This window comes from Epinephelus lanceolatus, chromosome 17 (assembly GCF_041903045.1).
Source record: "Epinephelus lanceolatus isolate andai-2023 chromosome 17, ASM4190304v1, whole genome shotgun sequence".
Classification (NCBI taxonomy): Eukaryota; Metazoa; Chordata; class Actinopteri; order Perciformes; family Serranidae; genus Epinephelus; species Epinephelus lanceolatus.
In genome coordinates this window covers 18,055,369-18,078,720 of record NC_135750.1, presented here as the reverse complement: position 1 = coordinate 18,078,720, position 23,352 = coordinate 18,055,369, and the positions used below count along the sequence as shown (strand labels likewise).

The following is a 23,352-nucleotide window of genomic DNA, read 5'->3' as shown; positions in this document are numbered from 1 at the left end:
AAGAGCCTTAGTTACAACATTAAAACCATGAGGACTGAGCAAAGTGAGTTATACTTTTTAATATAAGCAACGAATCAAATGACTGAGACTCTGTTTACATGCACACTAATATTCCAATACTATTCGAAATATGACAATACTCCGAATTTGATCCAGGCCATGTAAACAGAGTATTCTGTTGGATATTATGAAGACGGCCTTTTTCCGAATTAAGCATCTTCTATTTAAGACCTGGGATATGCTGATATTATTCTGGTTTTAGGAGCATTGGGTTTCTTACCGATTGGGTCCAGGGGCTCCGTTGGGGCCCCTAAACCAGAGCCTCTGTGTGAAGTTGCTGTTAATAACTTTGCAACTTTGCAACAACAGAGCCCCACAGAGTGGCCTAAACATTCACTTTGGAGATGTCACAAGAAAGAAACCATCATGATACATTTCCAGTGAGTGTTTCTATTATAAAGAATTCTATATAAAGGACTTTAGATGTGCTGAGTGTGGGAGGAAACAACAGCATGTTGTACCTGCCCTGGGGAGGTTGGGGGGGCCTTTCAGGCGTCAAGGCCCAGGAGCCCATTGTGTCATAATCCGCCTTTGTTGACATGTATACAGTGCATTTGCAATATGCGCCTCAGTTGGGGTTTTCACCACAGTTTGCGACACACAGCCTCTGGCCTGTTTACAGCCAGCTCTGTGCGTTGTTGTGGAGACGTTGTACACAAACCAACTCGCCAACAGTTTGCAAGGCTGAGGTAGAGATGCAGGGCCAGATGCCCACATTTCTAGTCAGGAGAAACACACCCCTGCTTTTAAACACAAAGAAAGACTTCCATATCAACAGGTATTTGTTGGTAAATGACGCAACACCGACCTTTTCCAGAAGGTGGTTGAAGGAATGGAAGTGGGAGGCTGTCTTCACACGGTCAGAAAAACCTATTCTGTCACACCCACTTTTCCATATTTTGACATGATAAACGACATGTAAGGGCACATTAATTGCAGTATGCATAGCTGTAAACAGCTTAATGGGAATATTGTCTTTTATTGAAATAAGGGCTGAATACCACAATATTCTGTGCATGTAAATGTGGTCAGTGTAAAGTATAAGAAGTCGCTCATAGCAATGTAGCCACACATGATTATCACCAGGTCTGGTGTTCAGGTTTTTAGCTTCTTTCAACTCGTTGTTTCCATTTTTTTTAGGTCGGCATTCACCTAATCACAAGTCACCACAAGGACCAGTAACTGTTTGCATACTGGCTTTAGTTTGTTTCTTATAACAAAGACAATTCTCTCTACAAATTCACAGAGTCTGTGAATCTCTTGTTTGTTTTTTCAAGCCATTTCTTGGCGCTTTGCTCTGCTCTTGACTCACACCAGCCTCAGAGGCACCGTTACCATGGTTGCCTTCATCCAACGTGTTTCTCTTGTTGATTACAGCCAATGTACTGCAGATTAAGAAGGCTTATTATCTTGGGCAAGGTGAACTGCTATCATCAGTTCCTCTGAATGTTTTAAAAATTTTGGGGATGAAAATCTTCTTCTATTTTCATAGCTGTGCTGCATATCCACGAGCCGTGTTCAGCTCCCAAAACTGAAGTCCCGCCTCCAAAATGTGTTTTTCTTTAAAATATCTGCTCATGTTGTATCACAGTAAGCTCACCCAGAGAGAAATATAATAAACAGGGGAGTACGCTGCAGTGTCTTTGCACTGGAATTCAGGTTATCTAGGTTATCTACATCGCAATTCAACACCATGTATAAATACTACACTCTAATCCTTGTAGTTATTGTTTTGGCAGTTAGTATATTAAAAAGTGACTCATGCACTATAATTATGTATCACTACTATCAGGATGTAGCGCCAAGTGTGCAGCTGCAGATGCCAATCAAGTTAAAACTACTAGCAGCAATTACAAATTTGAAAACACCACATTTAGCAATTAAAACATTGCACTATGCAAGGAGACACCCGAAAGGCATTTTAAGTACACTTCCAGAATGAATGTTAAAGTAATAAGAAGTGTGGATACAAAAATTGTTACATTTAGCACGTAAGAGCGATGCTAATGCTGCCCTTGGGAAGGTATTAGGGATTTATGATTGGCTGAGTGCTGAGGAGCATAGCTCCAGCTCCAGCATCAAACATGGTGGGAAAGCTAAAAGGGACGATGTACCTACTTAGATATGGACAAGGTTACCACAGCTCTGGACTGCAATCACTTCCAGCCTTATGATTTTTACCCAAAAAAGGCATCAACATGGATCTAGCTGGTTCTCCTGACCTGAACATAAGTTGTAGGCTTCAGTAATTTCCAAAAGAGGAGAACTTGGGACAGTGTCCATAGTCTTGCAAAATCTTAATGCAACTGTAATCAGGTTTAAATGTCCGGCCCCTTGGAAAAAACAAAAAACAAAAAACGGATCACTTTTCATATGATTTATTGGTGTGATCAGCATACAGAGAGAGCAGCAGAGAAAAAAAGAGCGACAGGCTGTAAGTATGATTCATGATTTTAGTCTAATTCTGCCAAAAGAATTCAGCTCAAGGAAATTACTAAATGTTTATAATGTGGAGACATTTAACATCCCTCTTTGCCTTTCTCCCTCACTGTCTGCTGTTTGCCTTTGGCTGGAAACTGACTTTTGACAGATGACTTTGCATATTGTTATTACCATGCTGAATTTCCAGTTATTGTATTTGGAGGATTTGGCTGTAAGCAGCAGACCAGAAATCAAACGTATTAGTACAACACTGATTTGCAGGACTTCGGGGTAATCGGAGCCTTCGGGCCGATCGTGTGTCTTCATCAATCAAAATTAACAAAACAGTGTAGCTCAGCTCTTCTATGAAGGCCTGTAGAAACAGGTAAAGACCACACCTTCACAGTGTGATAAACATCATTAAACATAAATTTAAACTTTTACTTGTACTTGTTGTTTTTTACAGCCCACTTTTTTCCCACCCTGCAACCTGCATTGTTAGCAGGCTGACCCTGCAGTCCGCTGTATTTCTGGCCACTTGTGTCAGGTTGCACCTATCTCACCTCTCTATATTTAAAACCATTTCATCCACAAATCAAAACCTGTGAAACTCCACATAATCTATGTTGACAAGTGAAACAATAAGTGAGATCTGTAGCAAGTGAGCGTGAGTGTTGGGCGCAGTGAGAGAACACAGACAAAAATAGACACAAAGAAAGGAAAGTAAAGCACAATCAGGTTCAGACTTCAACATGTTTGTGCAGCGCAGAGCTTTTCAGCATTTACACGCCATCTCTTTATCTGTTGACAAAACAGGTATGAGTCAAAGGTACAGCGGTCTTTAACTGCTAACGGACAGGTTTGGATTTAAATCAAATTAACTCCAATTTCCCATGATAGTAAGAGTGTACAATGGTTTTCGAGGTAGGTGTAGATTTCAGGGGGGACACAGGGGGCATGTCTCCCTCGACATTTAGAACAAAATGAAAACATTAAAGTGGCAGAGGGCATTCATTTGACAAAATTAAAGACATTTACAATAAACTGATGCAGAAAATGCAAAAATTGGTCCAAATAAAATCACCAGAATGTTGTGAAGTTTGTGGCTGAAATCTTACGGCAGAGGACCCTCAAATACATAGACATAAACGGTGAAATATCACAAATGTGCACCAATGACTTTAAACAAGACTAAGAGCCCATTTATACTCCCTTTATGTACGGAAATAAATACTTCAGTTTCAAACGCTGCAAAAGTCACTGCCCTCATACTTCCACGCGTCCTTTATGATGACATACAGTAGATACAGCCAAAAGATGGCACGAGAGGGCAGAGTCAAAAGTTTCAGACAACAAACAAGAGGATGGTGGAGGAGGTTGTTGTAAAGTAGGCCTACCTTTGAACAGAGACATGGATAGCCGTGGACTGTAAGGCCATTAAATACATTGTGACATGTGGACGGAGAACTCTTTTCACTCTATTACTGATTTGTGCCGTTCTGCCGGTTGTATCTCTGTTGCATCCGTATCTATAAGCTTTCAGAAAACGTGCACAAATACGGACAAAACAAAAGAAGACTATGAACAGAAGGCTCCATCTGTGTCTGTATATGTATCTAAAGTTGAGCATAAATGAGACCCAGGAGTCTTACTTACTAGAGTCTGTACTTGAGCTAAATGCAAATGTCAGCAACATGCTCACAATGACAGTGCTACCATGCACCATTATAGCTGAAACATTACATTGTTTTTCTGTCAAACAGATTAATTAAACAATCAACTGCATTGTGTAACTGATTTTCAAGGACAAAATGCCAAATTTCTCCAGAACCAGCATGTAAACTGTGAGATGATGCTGCTTTTCTTTATCGTATTTCATAGTAAACTGAAATATTTCATTATCTTAGGGTTAAGAAAATTATCATGGTCATTTTTTCACTAATCTCTAAACAATGAATTGATTAAATGACAAAATAATCAAAAGATTAATTGATAATGAACATGATCATTAGTTACGGCACTAATGCTTAAGCTGTGGTGCAACATTTACCACGTTCACCATCTAAGTTTAGCATGTTAGCCTGCTAACATTTGCTAAATGGCACTAAACACAAAGTAGCCTACAGCTTAAGCTAATGAGAAATAGGCATGATAACTACCTGTGGTGGACGATATATTGTCCCACAAATTATTGTGATAAACGTTGTCATTGTAATTTTCAGATCATTTCATGTCACTGATGTAATGATAACATAACAGCATAAGGATGCCAGTACACCCTTCAAAGAGGAATGAACTTTTACTCCTTAGTAATATTCAGAAATTGGAACTGGAGTGTGGAAAATAAAATAAAATAAAATAAAACATAAATAAATATCTCAGTTTACTTATTTTCTGTTCATTCAGCTTGGGGTGCTGCACCCACGTCTTATGAGAGTAGTAAAAACCCTGCTGTTCAGTTTTGCATCATCTTGGCTAAAATGTCAGTGACATTCTTATGTACACAAATGCGCATATTAACACAACATCGGCAGTATTGTATGACATATGGACATGCTTTTGATAATTTTTGCTGACCTTGATTAGTCCATAACGTAGTCATGACATGCCTAACGGGAATGTCATTGGTTCTGGAGGTATTTGGTCACACCAAGGTACTCAAAAACTTTAATTCTGAGCTGATGGTGGAAATCTATGCTATCGTTGTTGAGATGTTTCACACAAAACCATGGGGTGGCGCTATAGAAAACATCACAATAATCATAATCTGGGAAACATGAATGTCTTGACAATATTTGGTGTATGTAGTTGTTGAGAGATTTCACAGGATTAGCGAAAAATCTGACCTGCTGGTGGCGCTATATGAAAAGTACGGGAACAAATAAAGTCTTGTGAATTCAAGCTCTGGAGACTGTGAATGGTTGTGTAAGATTTCATTGATATCCATCCTATTTTTGTTGATATAAACCAATGAAAGTGGCATCCATAAAGCCAGGATGCAAACTGTATTCAAACACTGGGTCCCTCCTTCACAGCCGCTCCTTCTGTCCCCTGAGGTGTTAACATTAGTGATGTCTCTCAGGGTGTCACTGAGCATGAAAAGCATACAGCACAAGGTTTTCCCCACCAAGATGCACTACAGGCCTAATGCATCGCAATGCCATGTACAGACATGATTGATGTCAACACCCTCCTCTTAATCACCTGAGATGTATGCAGCCTCTTGACAGTCTGGCAGCCATTTTGGATTCTTCTCTAATGACTAGAGAGACAGGTTGCAGATGATGTTAGCTGACGCCGGTCTCACGGATCACTACCAGTCTGTCAGTGATTAAGTGACTCATCTACCTCGAGTAAACAAACCCCCAGTAGAGCATCTTGCATCCATCAAAAGATGCCTTTGACTCGCTCTGCTTATCTAACTTGGAAGGAATCCATCATACCTGTACAAAACGGTGGATGCTGTGTGGTCTCTCGGGAGTCGTCCCATAAACAAACACGTTCTGGTAAGACTGCAGCCGTACATGTGTAAAGGGAACTTTCTTGACTGCAGAAAGCTATAGCATTCCCATATGTGTCTCGCTTTGGGGAAATAACACTGAAAACACTTGCAAGTTATATGTGACCTGATTTCTGGAGCTTCTACAACAAACTAGATAAAACTCAAAAGCGGAAAAGTTGAAGAGCAAACTTTCAAACTTAACATTTTAAAATATCCGTTGGAAACAGTGATTTTATTTTATAAACTTGTATCCAAAGCCAGGTTTCTTATAATAGTGCATAGTGAGAAATACAGTAAATAGAGACTTGTGAAAATCCAGCCGACATATTGTGCTTTAAAAACTGTTATGTTGCTTCATACATACAGTATCATACACTTGAGGAAACCTTTTGTCAGTGCCTTCAAGAACTAATGTGTCTCAGCGTAGCACAGGCCGTTCTGTACATAACAAGCAAGGCACTTTAGTCTTTATTGATAGCTGCGTGAGTAGGACAAGTGTGGTGATGTAAGAGATCTTTCTTAAATTGCATGGGCAGCATTGTTGGTCAGGACAACTCCCGAGGCTCAGTTTGATTTCAGCAGATTAATTTAGCTTCCTCTCTTACGCAACACCATCTCAGCTTTCAAGCTGTCTCACTGATCTCAGGATCACCTTTGACTCGTTGCATGGGTGGCTAGCTACTGAGCTGCACTCCCTTGATAAAAGCTCAGAGAGGAAACAACACCGCTCTTGAAAAGATCCTTAAACATCAGAATAAGACCTCATGGCAGGAAAGCTGTTTGGCAGCATGCTGCAATGAGAGAAGTGAAAAGGCAGTGATGGATAGCAGCTTTGATGAATGTCTTTAATACAATGTGTAAGGTTGTAAGAGATCAAACAGACACAACAGTGTTTGATGCGGATTATCCACAGGCTAAAAGCAACAACAGACTTTTAATTGTAGCCCTGCTAAAATGGATCAATTCCATAGTAGGTCACTGCAACTGAATAAAAAAAAATCTTCAAAAATGTCGGCTGATTTATGCAACTTTATCACAAGTTCAGAATTCATTTTAGAGGCTTGGTTTTAGAGAAAAATTCACCTCAAGAAGGATCACAGAAACCATTACTCGCAGCAAAATAATCAAACCATCAAAAGGTTTGATCATAGTAGCAATGACGCGTTGTGCCTGTAACGCTGTCTCCAGTAGATGTTCATAGTCAGGTGGTGGCTCCGCAGAAAAAGTGTGACACTTGAGGTAATGTGTGCCGACATGCGAGCAGGGACACTTTCATAATTAATCCATGAAATATTAAAGGCGAGGAAGCTATTCACAGAAAGGATGTCATCACATACAGTTATGCTCACTAAATGGTTCTTAAAATAAGAGAGAGTGATGGCTGATTGGTCTGAGCTGATGGCCGATGTCAGCCGGGGAATGAGGTCACAAGAATGGTTCAGCTTAGAGAAACAATGGTTTAAAGTTTTGGGGAAGTTGAGGTCTGTTTTCACTACTCATATATATATTTATTTTCTTAACATAAGCTCAAAGAAATCCAGTGATTAAGCTTTCATCTCACAAATAAAGAAAGACAAAAGGTCACAATCAAAGCAGCAGATATTCTGATACCCTGACTTTTAGGGTGCTTTCACACCTGTCCTGTTTGGTTCAGTTCAATCGAACTCAAGTTCGTTTGCCCCCTAATTGCAGTTCATTTGGGCAGGTGTGAACACATCAATCGCACCCGGGTGTACACCAAATAAAACGGACCGAGACCTTCTTGAAGAGGTGGTCTCGGTCCGGTTACATACGAACTCTGGTGCGGTTCATTTGTGGTGAGAACATGTTCCGACCTGGATCTGAACCAACTGCAGTCACATGACACATTGTTTGGGTTAAACATGAGCATGTTACAGTCCTGGAGGATTATTAATGTGCACCTCCTCCTGTACTGCCTTAATATGCACATTCAGCACATCCAATGCATCAAAACATTGTTTGTTTTCTAGTTGGAGCCGCGCCTCGTTTTCAAACTGTATGGACCAGCGCTAAAATCAACCTGTGTAGTTGTCCCTCCATTGTGACATTAGAAAGTGTCACATTTATCTTGCAAGTGTACTCTTCTTCAACGTTTGGTTTACTTCCTGGATTTTTCCCACATGGAAATTCTGACCAATCAAGAGCAGCTTTCTCACACAAGGCATTTGATCTGGTCCACTTGTAAATGCTGCTGTGAGAATATGAACCAACTCTAGGCAATTATGCAATTTCATAACAAAAGTAGTCCCTCACTTGGACCAAAGCAAGACAATCTACTTGATTCAACTTAATACAGTCTTTAATTAGGACCCTTCCTTCCTGGTAAATGCCTTCTCTGTTAAACGGCAGCCTAAAAAATGAAGCAACCCTGAGGTGCCAAAAACTGCAGTTCCTCAAATGGCCACTTGACGCTGGCTCCAAAAGCAAGTCAGTCCCCATAGACTCACATGTTAAAATTCCCAACTTCACAGCAGAAATAAACATGTTTACAGCCTGGTACAAAAAAACACTTTTGGTCTCTATAGCTATTTTACCCGATCATGACAAATGTACAGGGGCTGAATTTTTATATAACCCTATCATTTACATTTTATTAAGACTTAGGAGTTACGCATTTTTAGTGGCAGGACTGCTCGAGTGAGAGGCTGTCTGTGAGGTGTTGCTACAGTTTATGAGTCAAAGTCACCCCTCACTCCTCCACAACTCTACCCTTTAGTCCAAATATGGTCACGTCTGTCTCCAAATAAAAACCAAGATGGCAACGGCTGAAATGCCAAATTCAAGCCTTCAAAAGGGAGTACAACAGGCAAATCGGTGACGTCACGCTAGCTATGTCCATTATTTTTATACAGGCTATGGTCAAACACCACATCTCCAGTTTGTAGCACAACCTTTATTGCAGAAATTGAAACCTCAAGTCAAAGTTGACATAACCATGATGACATCTTTAAGGTTATTTTCTCAGACTTTACAGGTGAACTCCACCAATTTTACACATACAAATCTGTTCACAGGTCTTGCTACCACTGCATATGTGAGAAAAAGTTGCAACAGCCAGAGAAAGCTGCATGAAATCCAATAAATTGCCTCCTGTGATGTTACTTGAGTCAGTATCAGATGTGTCTGAAAACAAGATTAAAAATGAAAAAAAAAATCAGGATGTGTAGGGTAAGAAAGAAATGCGCTACCAGATTTCTGAAGCTTGCTAATCATCTCTGCTTGAAGCTAGTGACTCAAGATATATTAGCTGCCACAAATATCACCAAACTGAATCTCCAACTGAACTGTCAATGGATGAGTTGGATTGCGGGTAAAGCAGGCACCAGGTTTTGACAAGGAAGAAGAATGCTTGGAATAAAGAAGACGATATCTCTGGTTTTGCTACAATGATTTAAATCCTTATTTTTTCAAACTGTCCTTCATGAGCCCGACAGTTACATGGGTGCAATGCTAAATCGATGAAGTACTCTTAAATAGCTCTCTTCAGAGCCACAAAAGACTCTATACAACTGCCTTGCAGACTGAGTAGCACTCTCAGTGACAAGTAAGCTGATCTTTATGTGTACAATTGGTGGAGTGCCCTTTTAATAAACCTAAAGCTCTTTAAACACATTACCCCACTGACACGACGATCTATATCACTTAAGTCAACAGGTTTATCACAACGTATTTTCTCTCATACTTTCACTGTCTTTCACATTTATCTCAAAAGCCAAATCAAGGTCACCTAACCCAGCCATTCTCTACACTCCATAGAGCTCATTCACAGCTCCACGCTCCATTTGTCTCCTGTAAAAAAACAAAAAAACAACTGCAGCAGATCTGTAACTCCCACCTGGACAGATTGTGTGATAACAAGCCCACAACAGGTGAAATTTGGCTCAATTTATCAGCTGGTGCAGCATTAATTTCAGACCCAAGTGTAAGCATCATTAAGAATCAAAACGCACCCTTCTGTTGAAGGAAAATTCGCACATGTGCCAGTTCACAACACCAGACTTTGATGTGTCCGCCCATATTTCAGAGACTAAAGTGTTTGCTGAACTGCAGCCAAGTGCCGAGACAATACCGGGCCTTTGAGATATACCATGCTCTCCAGTAGTGACGCTCTCGGGCTATAGAGGAAAGCTGATAGCCAAGTGATCCTTCAGCTGACTGAGGGCCGAGGCTTTTCGGTTTAAGCCATCAATGTGGAGATAAAGGTGATCGATGTGGGAAAACTGAAGTAGAAAACAGAGGGATTTAGAGCTGCTGGCCTCATTCGCAAGGAAAAAAAATACATGAATTACAACTATACACTGCAAGAAATCTTGATTTTAATTGTTTTATACCATACTATTTGGTGAAAAGGCCGCTCATTTGAACATATAACTCTGCGTTAGGGTTGACTGAAGTTGAATTCAGACTTGGATCCACAGAGTGAGACATTCCTCTGGTTTGATTGTCTCGGAAAAAAACACCCCAGACATGTCATTACCTGACATCATCCCTCCTCTTTGTCTGTCCTCTTGGGATGACCAACACACTCCTCTTGTTCTCCGACAAGAGCTGTGTGCTGGTCAGCACCATGAGGCCAGTGAACCCCAGATAGTGGCACTCTGACGCTGGATACCAAACAGCCCATCACGAGATAGCACGCTTCTCACTGTCAACCACACCGCGAGAAATGAGGTTAAATGGCACTATCTACACAATACGGGAGCCTCTTCTATTTTTATTAACAGCGCTGACAGCCTCGATTCTTTGGAGAGAGGCAGCGCAATTCTTGGAAATGGTTATAAATAAGTAGTGAGGCGTCCGCAAGGATTCCTATTTATCTATTTTGCATAGTTTTGTATTGTTTTGAAAAATTGGAGACAGCTGTTTTTGATGCATGATGTGTTTCATAATGCATCTCAATCTACGATCCAGACATACTTCGGATGATTCAGTGCGGTGCAAAGCTGCTGTTAATGATCGGGGAGGACCTGTTTGCTCTTAATTTCTTTGATGTAATGACCCTTTAAACAGCACGGAGAACTTGCTAGAATGGATTTCAGAAATCCCCCCCTTCAGGGAAATTTCTTTGATACTAACGACCGTGGTAACTATACAATCTTCCTAATCTCCCACCATCTTTTTCCACTGAGCTATTTGGTGGGAGTGGGAAAAGTGGAGCAGCTGTATGTAACATCACCTTTTAACCACTAACACTGAGTAAGAAAACATCACACGCAGAATGATTTCCATTGGTAAAGCATTATTGTAACAAGACTCTGTGAGGTCTGCGAGGTTGTACTTAGGCACAGCTTTGCTTAGCAGTATAATTCATACCATGTTTATCATCTTAGCTTAGCATAAACATGAACACAAAGTTCAGCTGAGGCTGATGGGAATGTCTTTAGATTTGCAGGTATTTGCAGGCATAAAGCAAAGTATTGGACATATATAAATCACTAGGATCACTAAAGTCATTTGGATTTATCCTTTGTACCAAATCTCATGGAAATCCATCTTCTATTTGATGAAATATTTCAGTCTGGACTGACTGACTGACAGACTGACATTGCCCTCCCCAGCATGCACAGCTAACATTGCTTTAAAAAGAAACTACAGTGCACACACTTCACAAATCAGAAAGAGCCATAATGTCTCAGAAAGAACTTGGTTCTGCATGAACGACTGACCTAGCAGCTGGACCCCCCTGGTGAGGCCATAGACGTCTATGAGAGCCCACAGAGGCTCAGAGACCTGCACCCCACTGAAGAACAGCATCGGGCTGGAGTCGTTGATGCGGTAAAACACCCGGCCTTTCTTGTCCACCCAGAACGCGATGACATTTCCCTCGTTGGAGAGCTCCTCGGGCAGGGCTTTTGCCCAGAAGCCGCTCTGGGAGACCAGGTCGGGGCAGGCGTACTTGGGCAAGGTGTCTGGGTTGATCCTCGACGGGTCTTTGGATGTGAAACCGAGACGCAGAGCGCCGCTCCAGCAACACTGCTTTTTAGTGATCTGAGGAGGAAACGTTTTAGATTCATGAAGACAGTGCTGACATGCTGATGTTTAGCAGGTGTAATAAATGATTACAATGTTCATTATTCTATTTTGGTGTGTTAGCATGCTAACATTAGCTAATTAGCAATAAACACAAGGTACAGCTGAGACTGATGGGAATTAGGGGTGGGGGAAAAATCGATACAGCAAAGTATCGCGATATTTTTTGTGTGGCAATATCGTATCGTCACACAGTGCCACGTATAGATCTTTTCATTACAAACATTATTAATACTGCAAATACAAATTAAACTTTAGGTAGCTACTAGAATAATATAATCGATTGCCTTTACAATTTACAAGATACATTTTGCTGCAAATAAAATGATTTAAGTGAGATGATTAGATTTAAATACCATTTACAGTTGAAAAAAGGTAATAAATCGCAATATTTCACAATATATTTTATCGCAATACCCAGCATACAGCAACACGTTTAAAATCGCAATATTGTTGTATCATGATCATATTGTATTGTGGAGCCTCTAGTGATTTCCACCCCTAATGAGCATGTCATTAGATTAGCAGGTATTTCATCATTATATTTTGACGTGATGGTGCTGGACGAAGCATTAAGGATGAATAACATTTCATCCTGAGTTTCTACAGCTGCTGCCTTGGCCAGGTCTTTCTTGTAAAGGAGATTATTTTATCTCAGTGAGGACTTCTTGGTAGAATAAAGGTAACATATAAATAGCACCCAGCTTCCTGCGTGGCAAGAAAAAACTGTTTCAACCACCTAAGAATAGTTACCTTGGTATGTTTATCACCTGCAAACGATTTTTGTCTTATTTCGAACCTCTATTTACTTTGCATTTACCGTGCCAGATAACAGTATTCCTCACATGGCAATGCTTGCCCTGCTCTCTCACTTTCGAGACATAGATGGCCTGATAGGTGAAGTGGAAACTTGTTCTAAGCTGCTGCCGCTTTGGCCCACACAAGAGCAGGGAGAGAAAAGGGAGAAAATCAAAACAGGAGTGCAAAGAAGGGGGATGAGGAGAGAGGAAGAGAGCGACGGGGAGGGAGGGAGAAGAAAAACAAAAACACTGAGAGGAAATGAAGGCAAGGATGAGAAAGAGAGGTCTTTATCTTAATTTCTCACCACTCTACTGTACATACCAATAATACGGAAATACAGAATGTACTAATTTTAATAGTGCAGTATCTTGGTAGTGGTATCCAGGAAACTGGAGAACTGTTTTGTTTTGTACTGTTTTTTACAGGAAATGGGATGACTCATGTTGGTCGTGTTGCAATCCACAGGCTTGTTTCATCACAGGTCACAAATGGTGGCAGTGTCATGTTTCACATTGAAGATACATGCTAATGCATTGAGTATGATGCTTGTTTTGATTATTGAAACATCAAATGAGGAAGAGGAAATGATCTCATGTTACAATTTGCAGCTTTCATGTTGGAAATTTGGTAAAACGAGTCCCTGATATTTAAGAAAAATATGTTTTTTTAGTTCATTTTTAATTTGTCATGGTGTCATCGTAGCTGTTGTGCTTGTTTCCATCCTAAATTTATGTTTTACATCATGGCCTGATAGTTTCCATCGATACCCCACTCAGGAATCTATTGATTTTAATTATAGCTGAGCATGTTGGGATCCATCCTATTGTCATTTCCCCACTGTTTACAGCTTGTGCATCAAAACACGGTCAGGGCATATACTATACGATACAACTGGGACACAGCTAGTGTGCTCTTTTACCTTCAGTCGAACTTGCTCATACACAGCGGTCGGTCGGTTGCTGAAGGTGATGGCGTTACAGAAGCTGGCCTGTCTCTTGACGGTCCTCTGGGACATGTCCATGACAATCTGCGAGCCCTTGGTGCTGGGGTGGAAGAGCAGAGGGAAAGAGGACAAACTTCCACACGGCTGAATGGGCAGGCATCGTTTGGGCTTGTGGTGGCATCTGTGAGACGTGGTGGGAAATGGCCCGTTCAGAGAATCTACGTGGAGACAGAAAAGTAGTTGCTCAGTTTGACCCAAAATACATTAAATTAGCAAATTCATCCTGGGGAACAATTTACAGTAAAACACCCAAATTTTAGATTAGATTAGAATATTAGATTAGTCTGCGCTGCCACAGGCTTCACTTTGAATACCGTCATCATGAAGTAGACTCCAGGTTGTGACCTGCTGTCACATCTAATTCCTCCTCACATATCTCACCTACTCTTGTAACATCCAATTAAGTAAAAGTGCATTAAAATAATGTAATACTCAGGCTCTGTTTTCCGCCACACCTGCTGCAGACATGAGAGAACAAAGTGCAAGGTAAATTACATGCAAACATGTCCTTGGAAGGCAAAAAAAAAAACAAGGACAGAACAGCTCCTGTGGTTACGTAATTAAAGAGAACAAAGGATCTGTGAGAAGAGCATACAAAATCCTCTAATTTCAGTAAATGGCAGGTTGTGGTAACACTAATAACTTTTTGTTTTTCCACATCTTGCCAGATTTAAACCAGTTTGTGTTTTAACAGTTTATCACCATGCTGGAACACATTTGCAGGAAACAGAGCGGGCAAAGGAGGATAAACTGTGATGATTAGCTAACATTTAAGGTGCTCTAACATCATCTCAAACAGCTGATTCAGCACAAAACAAGCTTTTTGGATCTTACAAGAGTTCTGGATGTATACCATGGGTGGAGTATGAAACAATGGGCCCCTGGGCACAGGGCAAAGGGCCCACCACCTTTCCTACTTAGGAGCAAGACTCAGTGGCAGGTTTTTTGAATCTCTTTGTCATCATTACGCATCTTTTTGTGGTTTTGTGTGTCATTTTGTGTTTGCTTGTGGTTGTTTTTTTTTTTTGTCTTTTTGTAACTCTCTGAGGTAATTTTATATCTTTTTGACATAATTTTGTTTGTTGTTTAGTTGTTTTGTGTTGCTTCAAAGTCGTTTTGTGTCTTCTTTTTGTTGTTTTATGTCTCTTTGTAGTTGATTTGCATCTTTTTATAGTTGATATGCATCTTTTTGTGGTTTTGTGTGTCTCAGTGGTCATCTTATGTCCACTTGTGATTGTTTTGTGTCTTTTTGTAGCTGTTTGCACCGCTTTGAGGTAAATTTGTGTCAAATTGAGGTAATTTTGTGTCTAAGATGTAATATTTAGTTCTTTTGAAGTTTTTTTGTGTTGCTTTGTAGTCAGTGTGTGTCTTCTTTTTGTAGTTTGATGTCTCCTTGTGGTTGTTTTTTGTCTTTTTTTAGTCGTTTTGCATCTCTTAGTAGTGAATATGCATATTTTTGTTGTTTTTTGTGTCTTAGTGGTCATTTTGTGTCGACTTGTGTTTGTTTTGCATCTTTTTGTGGCTGTTTGCATCCCTTTGAGGTAATTTTGTGTCTTTTTTAGTCATTTTATGTTGCTTTGTAGTCACTGTGTGTCTTCTTTTAGTCATTTTATGTCTCCTCTTTGTCTTTCTTTAGCTGTTTCGTGTCTCTTTGTAATGGATATGCATCTTTTTGTGGTTTTATGTGTCTACATGGTCATCTGGTTACCACTTGTGGTTGTTTTGTGTCTTTCTGTAATTGTTTGCACCTCTTTGAGATAAATTTGTGTCAAATTGAGGTAATGTGTCTCTTTAAGGTAATATTTATTTCTTTTTAAGTTGTTTTGTGTTGCTTTGTAGTTATTGTGTGTCTTCTTTTGGATGTTTTATGTCTTCTTGTGGTTGTTTTTGGTCTTTTTTTAGTCGTTTTGCATCTTTTTGAGGTAAGTTGAGTGTTACTACGGTCATTTTGTGTCTTTTTTAGTCATTTTGTGTTGCTTTGTTGTCATTATGTGTCTCCTTGTGGTTGTTTTTGTCTCCTTTTAGTCGTCTTGCATCTCTTTGTAGTCAATATGCATCTTTTTGTGGTTTATGTTTGCCTTTGTGGTCATTTTGTGTCCACTTGGGGTTGTTCGATGTGTTTTCGTTGTTGTTTGCACCTGTTCAAGGTCATTTTATATCTCTTTGAGGTCATTTTGTGTCTTATTGAGGTAATTCTATGTGTTTTTGGTTGTTTTGTGTCACTTTGCAGTCATTTTGTGTCTCCTTGTGGTTGTTTTATGTCTCTTTGTAGTTGTTTTTTTGTCTCTCTGTGGCTGTTTGGCCCATTTTTGTAGTTATTTTGTGTCCCTTTATAGTTCCTTTGCATCTCTTTGTGGTCATTTTGAGTCTCTTCCTGGTCAGTACGTGTTAATTTGAGTGAAATCTTACAGGTGAAGGCCATGGGGCCCCTGACACTTTGGGCCCCTGGGCCTGTGCCCGGTAGGCCCGTTCAGCAATCCATCCATGTGTACATGTCCAACTGGCTGGTACAGCACATTCAGAGCTACCCCTAAAATAGCGAGGCATGGCTGTTACATGTGATTTCCAGTTGTGGCTCATGTTTTGATGAGTACATATCAACAACATTCATGCCTGAGAGTCTGAGCTTTATCAGAAAAACACTGCTGCTAAATGCGATCTAGTGACAATTATTGTGTTTTGCTGGTCAGAGGAAGTAGCAAAATAAGAGCAGACCCAAAGGAGAACATCTGACTCATAATATGCAGCAGAGTTTTTAACAATTTTCCCATGTGAACATGTGTGAATCATGCCTGCTCCCACGTACAGTTACCTCATAATAGAGCAAAACATCTTTTTTTTTTTCAAATCACATCTGTCTTTTTGGGACTGATAAAGAGTTTCCTCAGTGTCATCATGAGCCTGATTTCACACTCACTCCCTTTCATAAAGACCAACTCTCCCCACTCTTCAAAGCACAACGCCAAGGTCACTGTGGTGTTGAGGCATTTTCTCACAGACACTTGGCTCTTATTAAACATAAGGCAAGATTATTTTAAGTTGATCAATAACATGTTGATTCATACAGTTTGCTGCACTGCAATACCTTAGTCTTCTCTACAATGACATTTAAAGGTCTGAAAGTACCACAAATTCCAGCCAACGTGGCAAGACTGCAAGCCAAATAAATAATTCAGGCCTAATTAACACTTCTTCGTCCTTGAGAACTGCTTGTAATTTCACACCTAAATTTGGAAGACTAAATTTGTGTAGGAGCTCCTTGTGTTCGTCCGTGAGAGAAGAGGACTATACGAGCTACTGCTGAAAGATGGCTATTCCTGCTCTCCTTTGAGGGACCTTGGAGGGTCAAGAGGTCTATAATGAACCCTGAAGACAAATCAATCAACACTGACAAGATTGGCAAAGACTAATCAGTTGACCTCTGAGTCCAGGTCTGTTATAATGTCACTGCTGCTCTGATTTAAGGGCAGAGAGAGAGGTTTGAGGTGGGGCTGTTGAAATAACCACAATATTGCAATACTACAATATTGACAAGCAAATCACAGAGGATGACAAACAACTGCTATGTTCAAGTTTCTTTTTTTCATGGGAGTGTTGTGTACTTACTCTGTGCTACAAATGGCAGCAGCATATTGAGGCACTGAGCGCCTTTTATTGCGCTGATCGCTGCAGGTTTGCCGTTTCTATCTTGTCGCTGAGAGTTGAAAAATAATCAACTTTGGGTAAAATGCTGCAGCCGCTCATCACTGTCACTTTTTACCCAGCCATCCAATCATAGTGAAGAAGGGACGGGACAAATCCCACAAAGACCAAATGTTACATTGCTGAACAACAGCAACAATGGAGGATAAATCAACACTGAACCCATATCAACTGGCGGGTGTGTCGTCTCTCCCTACGTTCTTCAGCCTTTCCTTAATCCAGAACTAACATTTTTACCTCTATGTATATTCTGTAAAGTTGCGACCAAAGCATCTTAGCTGTGTCATCTTTATAATAAAAAAAAGCTTATTTACAAAGCACTAAAATCAAGATAAATGAAGTAATTTCAAAAATAAAAAATGGCAGTAATAGTACATCTGTTGCTGTTGAGCCACCCTTAATCACCACAGGGGAAGTTCCTTCACCATGACAGCTCTAGTTTGAGGGATGTTAAAACTTCTCATTTGTTGAGGTTAAGCTATAAAGAGTCCTTCCCCTCACATCACAATCAGAGAGGCTCTGCCAAGTGTTCTGGGCTCAGTACAGTGTATTTGTTAAGCTCCTTGCATGCTCTTGTCGCTGCAGAACAATGTGGAATTGTGCTCTGTGCACAACAATGGTCTTAAATGAAGTCATAACAAAGCCTTCAACCATATTGCATCCATGATGTCATGACAGACGTGATGTCTTCAGGAAAACAAAGCAGGACTGTATTGTACTCCATCGACGACCAGGCCCGAGACTGAATAGAGCGTTTCCTGTGAGGTCTGAAAAACAGAAGCAACACCTAACAGGCCTCGCGCTTCGCCATCTAACCAAGAATCCAATATCTTCTTTCATTCCCACTGCATTAATATCATTTCTGCTGCTGTGAAATTGAATTCTCCAGTCTGTGTTCTATTTTCACTTCCCAGCCATCTTAGAATTACAGCACTCAGAGCACATAGGGGACCATAAACTATGAATAGAGTCAAATAAGTAAATAAATGGATAAATAAAACTACCAGATTTGATTTACTGTAAATGACAGCTGGTTAGAGCCAAAAGTGCTGATGATACAGTGGCTGTTGAAGTGTGTTTAAAAAGTCATGCGACCTGACGGAGATGTCAGGGTAAACAGTGACCAGAGCCCTGTCATGATAAAAGAGAGGTGCCATGACGAATGTCAGATGAGCAACTTAAGGAAGGATAATGTTTCTTAATGCACCACCGCACACAATGTGACTGCCTTCGCTGTCATTAATTGGAAAGGACAAACAGTGCAGAGACAAAGAGTGGCCCTGGCCAGTGTCACCTGGCCTCTTACGCTCTTACTCTGGGTTTTATCCCCAGGCTCAGTCTCACTAAGAAGCCCCAACAGAGGCCCTAATGTGGTGTGACGTTAGTATGGAGGCTTGGTGGCCCTCCCTCACAAGACAACCTCTCACAGGCAGCATCCTAAAGAGCCAAAGGGCACGTATGTGCTTTTAGCTTCTGCGAATATGTCATAGCTTGTGTGGTTTCAGTGAAAAGTAAACAAAGATGATTCTTAAACACTTAGAAAGTTTAAAACATCTTCCTGCAGCATCACAGTGTGCCAGTCCTGTTACTTGTGCAGTGCTGTTTATTTTCTATTTGGTGACATTTATGACAATTATGAAAATATCCTCCAATAAAGAAGATGTTGAGTTGATAGTCTCTCCAGTTAGCTATTACCTTCGCAGGCAATATTGTACTTTGTAAATGATAGAAGTGTTATAAGGGTGGATAAAGTTTGGGCGTTCCTGTTAGGGCCAGGCATCTGCACAAATCTGTTGAAAAATTGTTTTGTTTTTTTAAGATCGTTGATAAAATTTCACCTGAAAGCAGAGATTACTTTATCCTTCAGGCTCTGACCTAACAGGTTTGTACAATGTATATAGTGTAATGTAATGTACTGTAAAGTAGTCATGTGACGATATGTTTATTTCATGACACAATTATCGTAGCCAAAATAATTCACAATAGTATCATGATAATCGGTAAAATATTCTTAAAACTCTTAAAACATACTGGAATCACTATACCTTACATTTTGTTAAGAAACAAATGGTTTTATTGCATTACAGCCTTTTTTAGTGAACATCCTTTTTACTGAAACACAATGAAACGATCTTAAAAAAACAGGCTGCAAGATCAACTGATTTTTATCACAGTCCACAAAAAAATCAAATATCGTCCCATCTCTACTGTGATTTTTAGGGCTGCAATTAATAGTTATTTTCATTTTAGAGTGATCTTTTGATTATTTTCTTCATTAATGGATCGATGGGTTGGTTAAAAAATATGACTGATGTCTTTAGATGTCTTGTTTTGACTAACCAAGTGTCCAAAACACAAAGATTTTTAACTTACTATCATTGAGTACACAGAAAACCATTTTTGAGTAACTGTAACCAGAGAATTTTGGCATTTTGTTCCCTTAAAAACACAAAAAAAAACATGAATCATAATGTTGAGTAAGGAATCATGAGTGCTGCTTGTTTCGGAGCTATACTCTTAATGAGGAGATGACACTGAAGCAAAGTTTTATCTTGATGTTTCTTGAAATCTCAGTGCTAGTGTAAGCATTTCAAAATTCTAAACACATTCAACAAGTATAACTAGAAAGGCTAAATGCCCTGTCTCGCAACGTTTATGAAAGTGAAAAATATTTTGTGTATCTGCCCTGTGATTCGGATCCACGAAAAAAACCTTAGGGGTTCATCCTTGGCCCCTGCTACACCCTTCCAGCAAGTTTCATGCATATTGGACCGGTAGTTTTTACGTAATCCTCCTCACAAACAAACAAATTGAACCTTGGCTGAGGTAATTGCTCTCCTTGAAAAATGGTGTAACCTCTGTGCTGACGTCACACTGTGATAACCTAAACTTCAGTAATACAATCATGTCGGTTTGACAAATGGGGAGCGCTGAATGATTCATGCCCTGCAACATGACGGGGATTACATATTCAGGGCCCAGACTGAGCTCTTGTCAGAGGGCCAAGGATTTCTAGTAGTGTCCCCGCCTGCACCTACATTGTTATTTCACACCAATGGTCCGAGACAGTGAAATTGGGAAAAGAACTGTATTCGTTGGCACGTTTCCATCGGTCCATCTGGGGAATGAAACCATTATTTTCATTATAGATGAGATCGCTGACATAGATTCAGACAGCAGCCCATCACAGTTTCCTGAAGCTCAAGGTGACATCTTGATAATGCTTGTTTTGTCAGCCTAGAGCTGCAACGATTAGCTGATTAATCGACTAGTTAATCAAAAGAGAATTCATCACCAAGTATTTTGATGATCAAATAATTATTTCAGCATTTTTTCAAGCAAAAATATAAAACATTTGCTGGTTCCAGCTTCTTAAATCTGACAATATTCTGCTTTACTTTGTCATTTTATTGCAGTTAATGAAGAGTCTTTGGGTTTTGGAGTCTTGGTTGGAGAAAAGAAGCAAAGTGAAGATGTCACTTTGGGCTGTGGGAAAATTCTGATGAGCATTTTTTGACATTTAATAGACTAAACGACTCATCAATTGATCTTAAAAGTAATCCACAGATTAGCTGATAATAAAAATAATTGTTAGTCGCAGCCCGAGTTCCACCAACAATCTAATACCCAAAGATATTCAATTTACAGTCATATAAACCACAGGAAAGTAGCAAATCCTCCCATTTAAGAAGCTGGACCAGAAAACATTTTGCATTTTTGCTTACATAAATGACTTTTAATGATTAACAAAATAGTTGCTAAGTGATATTCTGGCGCTTGACTACTCAATTAATTGACTTTTGTTGCAGCTCTACAATTAATTTAATCAATAACTCCCCCTTTCATACATATATAATTTCTTTAATTGTGGAAACTTTAAGTTTTCTGAACAAAGAGTCAAAAATACTTTACATTCATTCTCTGCCTTTAAAGTTATTTATAGTGTTGGGCTTATTAAAAAAATAGTATTATAGTAAATAAGTTTAATTACACACGTATGTATGCAGAAACTGCAAACAGCTACACATTATGCACATAATCTGTTAACAAGTCAGGAAATCAAACAATAATCTGTTTTTTGTAGTTACTAATTGGCTTGAAAGCCTCTAAAATAAATTTTAATGATAACTGAAATGTGAAAAGTGATAAATATAAAGGTCCAACGCACCTGTCTGAGACATGATCGACTGAATAGAAAGACACTAAAGTTGTGGCACTCTTTGCCAAACACCCTGACATCCATGAAGCCTGTGGGTGTATCAGTTTCAAACAAATAACAAGCCAGGTGGGAAAAGTTGTGTGGCAACTTGGTTCAGTTTTTCCTGTCTGATGTATTTGAATTCTAACTCACTGTGAGTTGGCTTCAAGAAGAAAAAGGGGCAAGAGTGATTAACTTTCAATTCTGGATTGTTTTTGTATTTTGTCAGGCTAATCAAAATTTGATTTCCTGTTCATATTTCCTCTCATTCAGATCCAGTCGTGACTTACAGAAGGTGGCAAAACTTGGCTACTTTCACTTCTCATTTATTTTAGGCAACCAGGACGCCTACAATTTCCATGCACACAGACTCGAGGCTGCACGCGCACGCTTCCAGCTCCATTACATCGTCTTTTATTATAATAATAACCACTGGATTCATTTATTGTAGGGATCAAATCCCCGTGATGCCAGATGTGCTTACCGTAGAAGGTATTCCTGGTGATCTGACCTCCCATGGCTGGATGCAAGGTGCGTTCACCTCCTCTCTAACTACCGGCTGGATCCTCTAGATTCACATTCAGCTGCGCGTCCTCAGCGGCGACATTATACAGACACGACGCTGTTCACACACTGAAACAAAAAAAAAGTCCCGACAGTGATTCAGCGGCAGGTTGTGTCTGTGCAAAGCTTCATCGACATGAAGCAGCAGGCAGCAGATTCAGCGCTCAGCGGCTCCCTCCAGTCCGCACAGAGATCACGCTGAAATTAACATAAAAGGTGGTAGTGGAGGTGGGGCTTCCCGGGACTATTAACGCTGTAGCTACCAAAGAGGGGACATCAAGAGTCTCCACAGGCAATAAATCACCATCATATGAGTATTGACTCATAGAGGACACGTCTCCCTGCAAGATACATTTAATCCCTCTGTAGGGGCTGATGAAATCCTTTTCTTATTATCTTATGTTTGACTTTGGGATTCGTACTCTCAGCGTGTTATGTAATGTCCTTACATCCATCAGCTGCACAGTCTTTATGAAACAGATTGTTTGTTGTCTCAACACCTGTTGAAAGGACTCACCTGTTCACAGCTTCCACCTACATCAATATCCTCTTCCACTTTCAAAATACAGGCTGGTGTATTCATGTAGAGAAACTCGCATATTCCTAGAAGGAGTCACTGGGTAGATGGGAAAATAAAAGTGCAGGGAGGAAAATATTTTAAATGTATAGTTTGTTTTGGCAGAAACCCACTGAAACAGTCTTCAAGGACCCATCTGGAAACTGACCGATAATGCAGAGACGTCACGCTGCCTGGCACTTATTCCAACCACTGAAGGTTTAAGGCTTTGTTGGTTTCTCTTCGTCCAAAGCCAGTATCTTTACTTAACACAGTAGTGTTTCAAGATTTGCTTGGCAGCTCATGGGAAGATAAATGCTGAGACATTATGACTTCTTGTCTTGTCTCGGCGGTGGAGTTTCCATGATGACCAGGCAGAGAAACCACTGTCTTCAGGCTGAAATGGAGCAGAGAAATTGGGCCTGAGCGGCAGTGCTGTGTCGTAAATTATCCTCAGCTTTAATTTCATAAAGGTTGATAGTTGGTGTTTCGGG

The 23,352-nt window shown here is 40.1% G+C and overlaps 1 protein-coding gene across 1 annotated transcript in view; it reads right to left on the bottom strand.

The window, feature by feature from the left end:
• The window catches only part of LOC117250129 (E3 ubiquitin-protein ligase NEURL1-like), a 38,442-nt gene extending 15,964 nt beyond the window's left edge, over window positions 1–22,478 (bottom strand). Inside the window, exons 1-3 of the mRNA XM_078160521.1 lie at window positions 22,223–22,478; window positions 13,755–13,996; window positions 11,671–11,992 (exon numbers count right to left, since the gene is read on the bottom strand). Coding sequence (XP_078016647.1) covers window positions 11,671–11,992; window positions 13,755–13,996; window positions 22,223–22,256 — 598 coding nt within the window. The 5' untranslated portion in view covers window positions 22,257–22,478. The remainder of the gene's footprint in view (window positions 1–11,670; window positions 11,993–13,754; window positions 13,997–22,222) is intronic.
• Window positions 22,479–23,352: the final 874 nt, after the last annotated feature.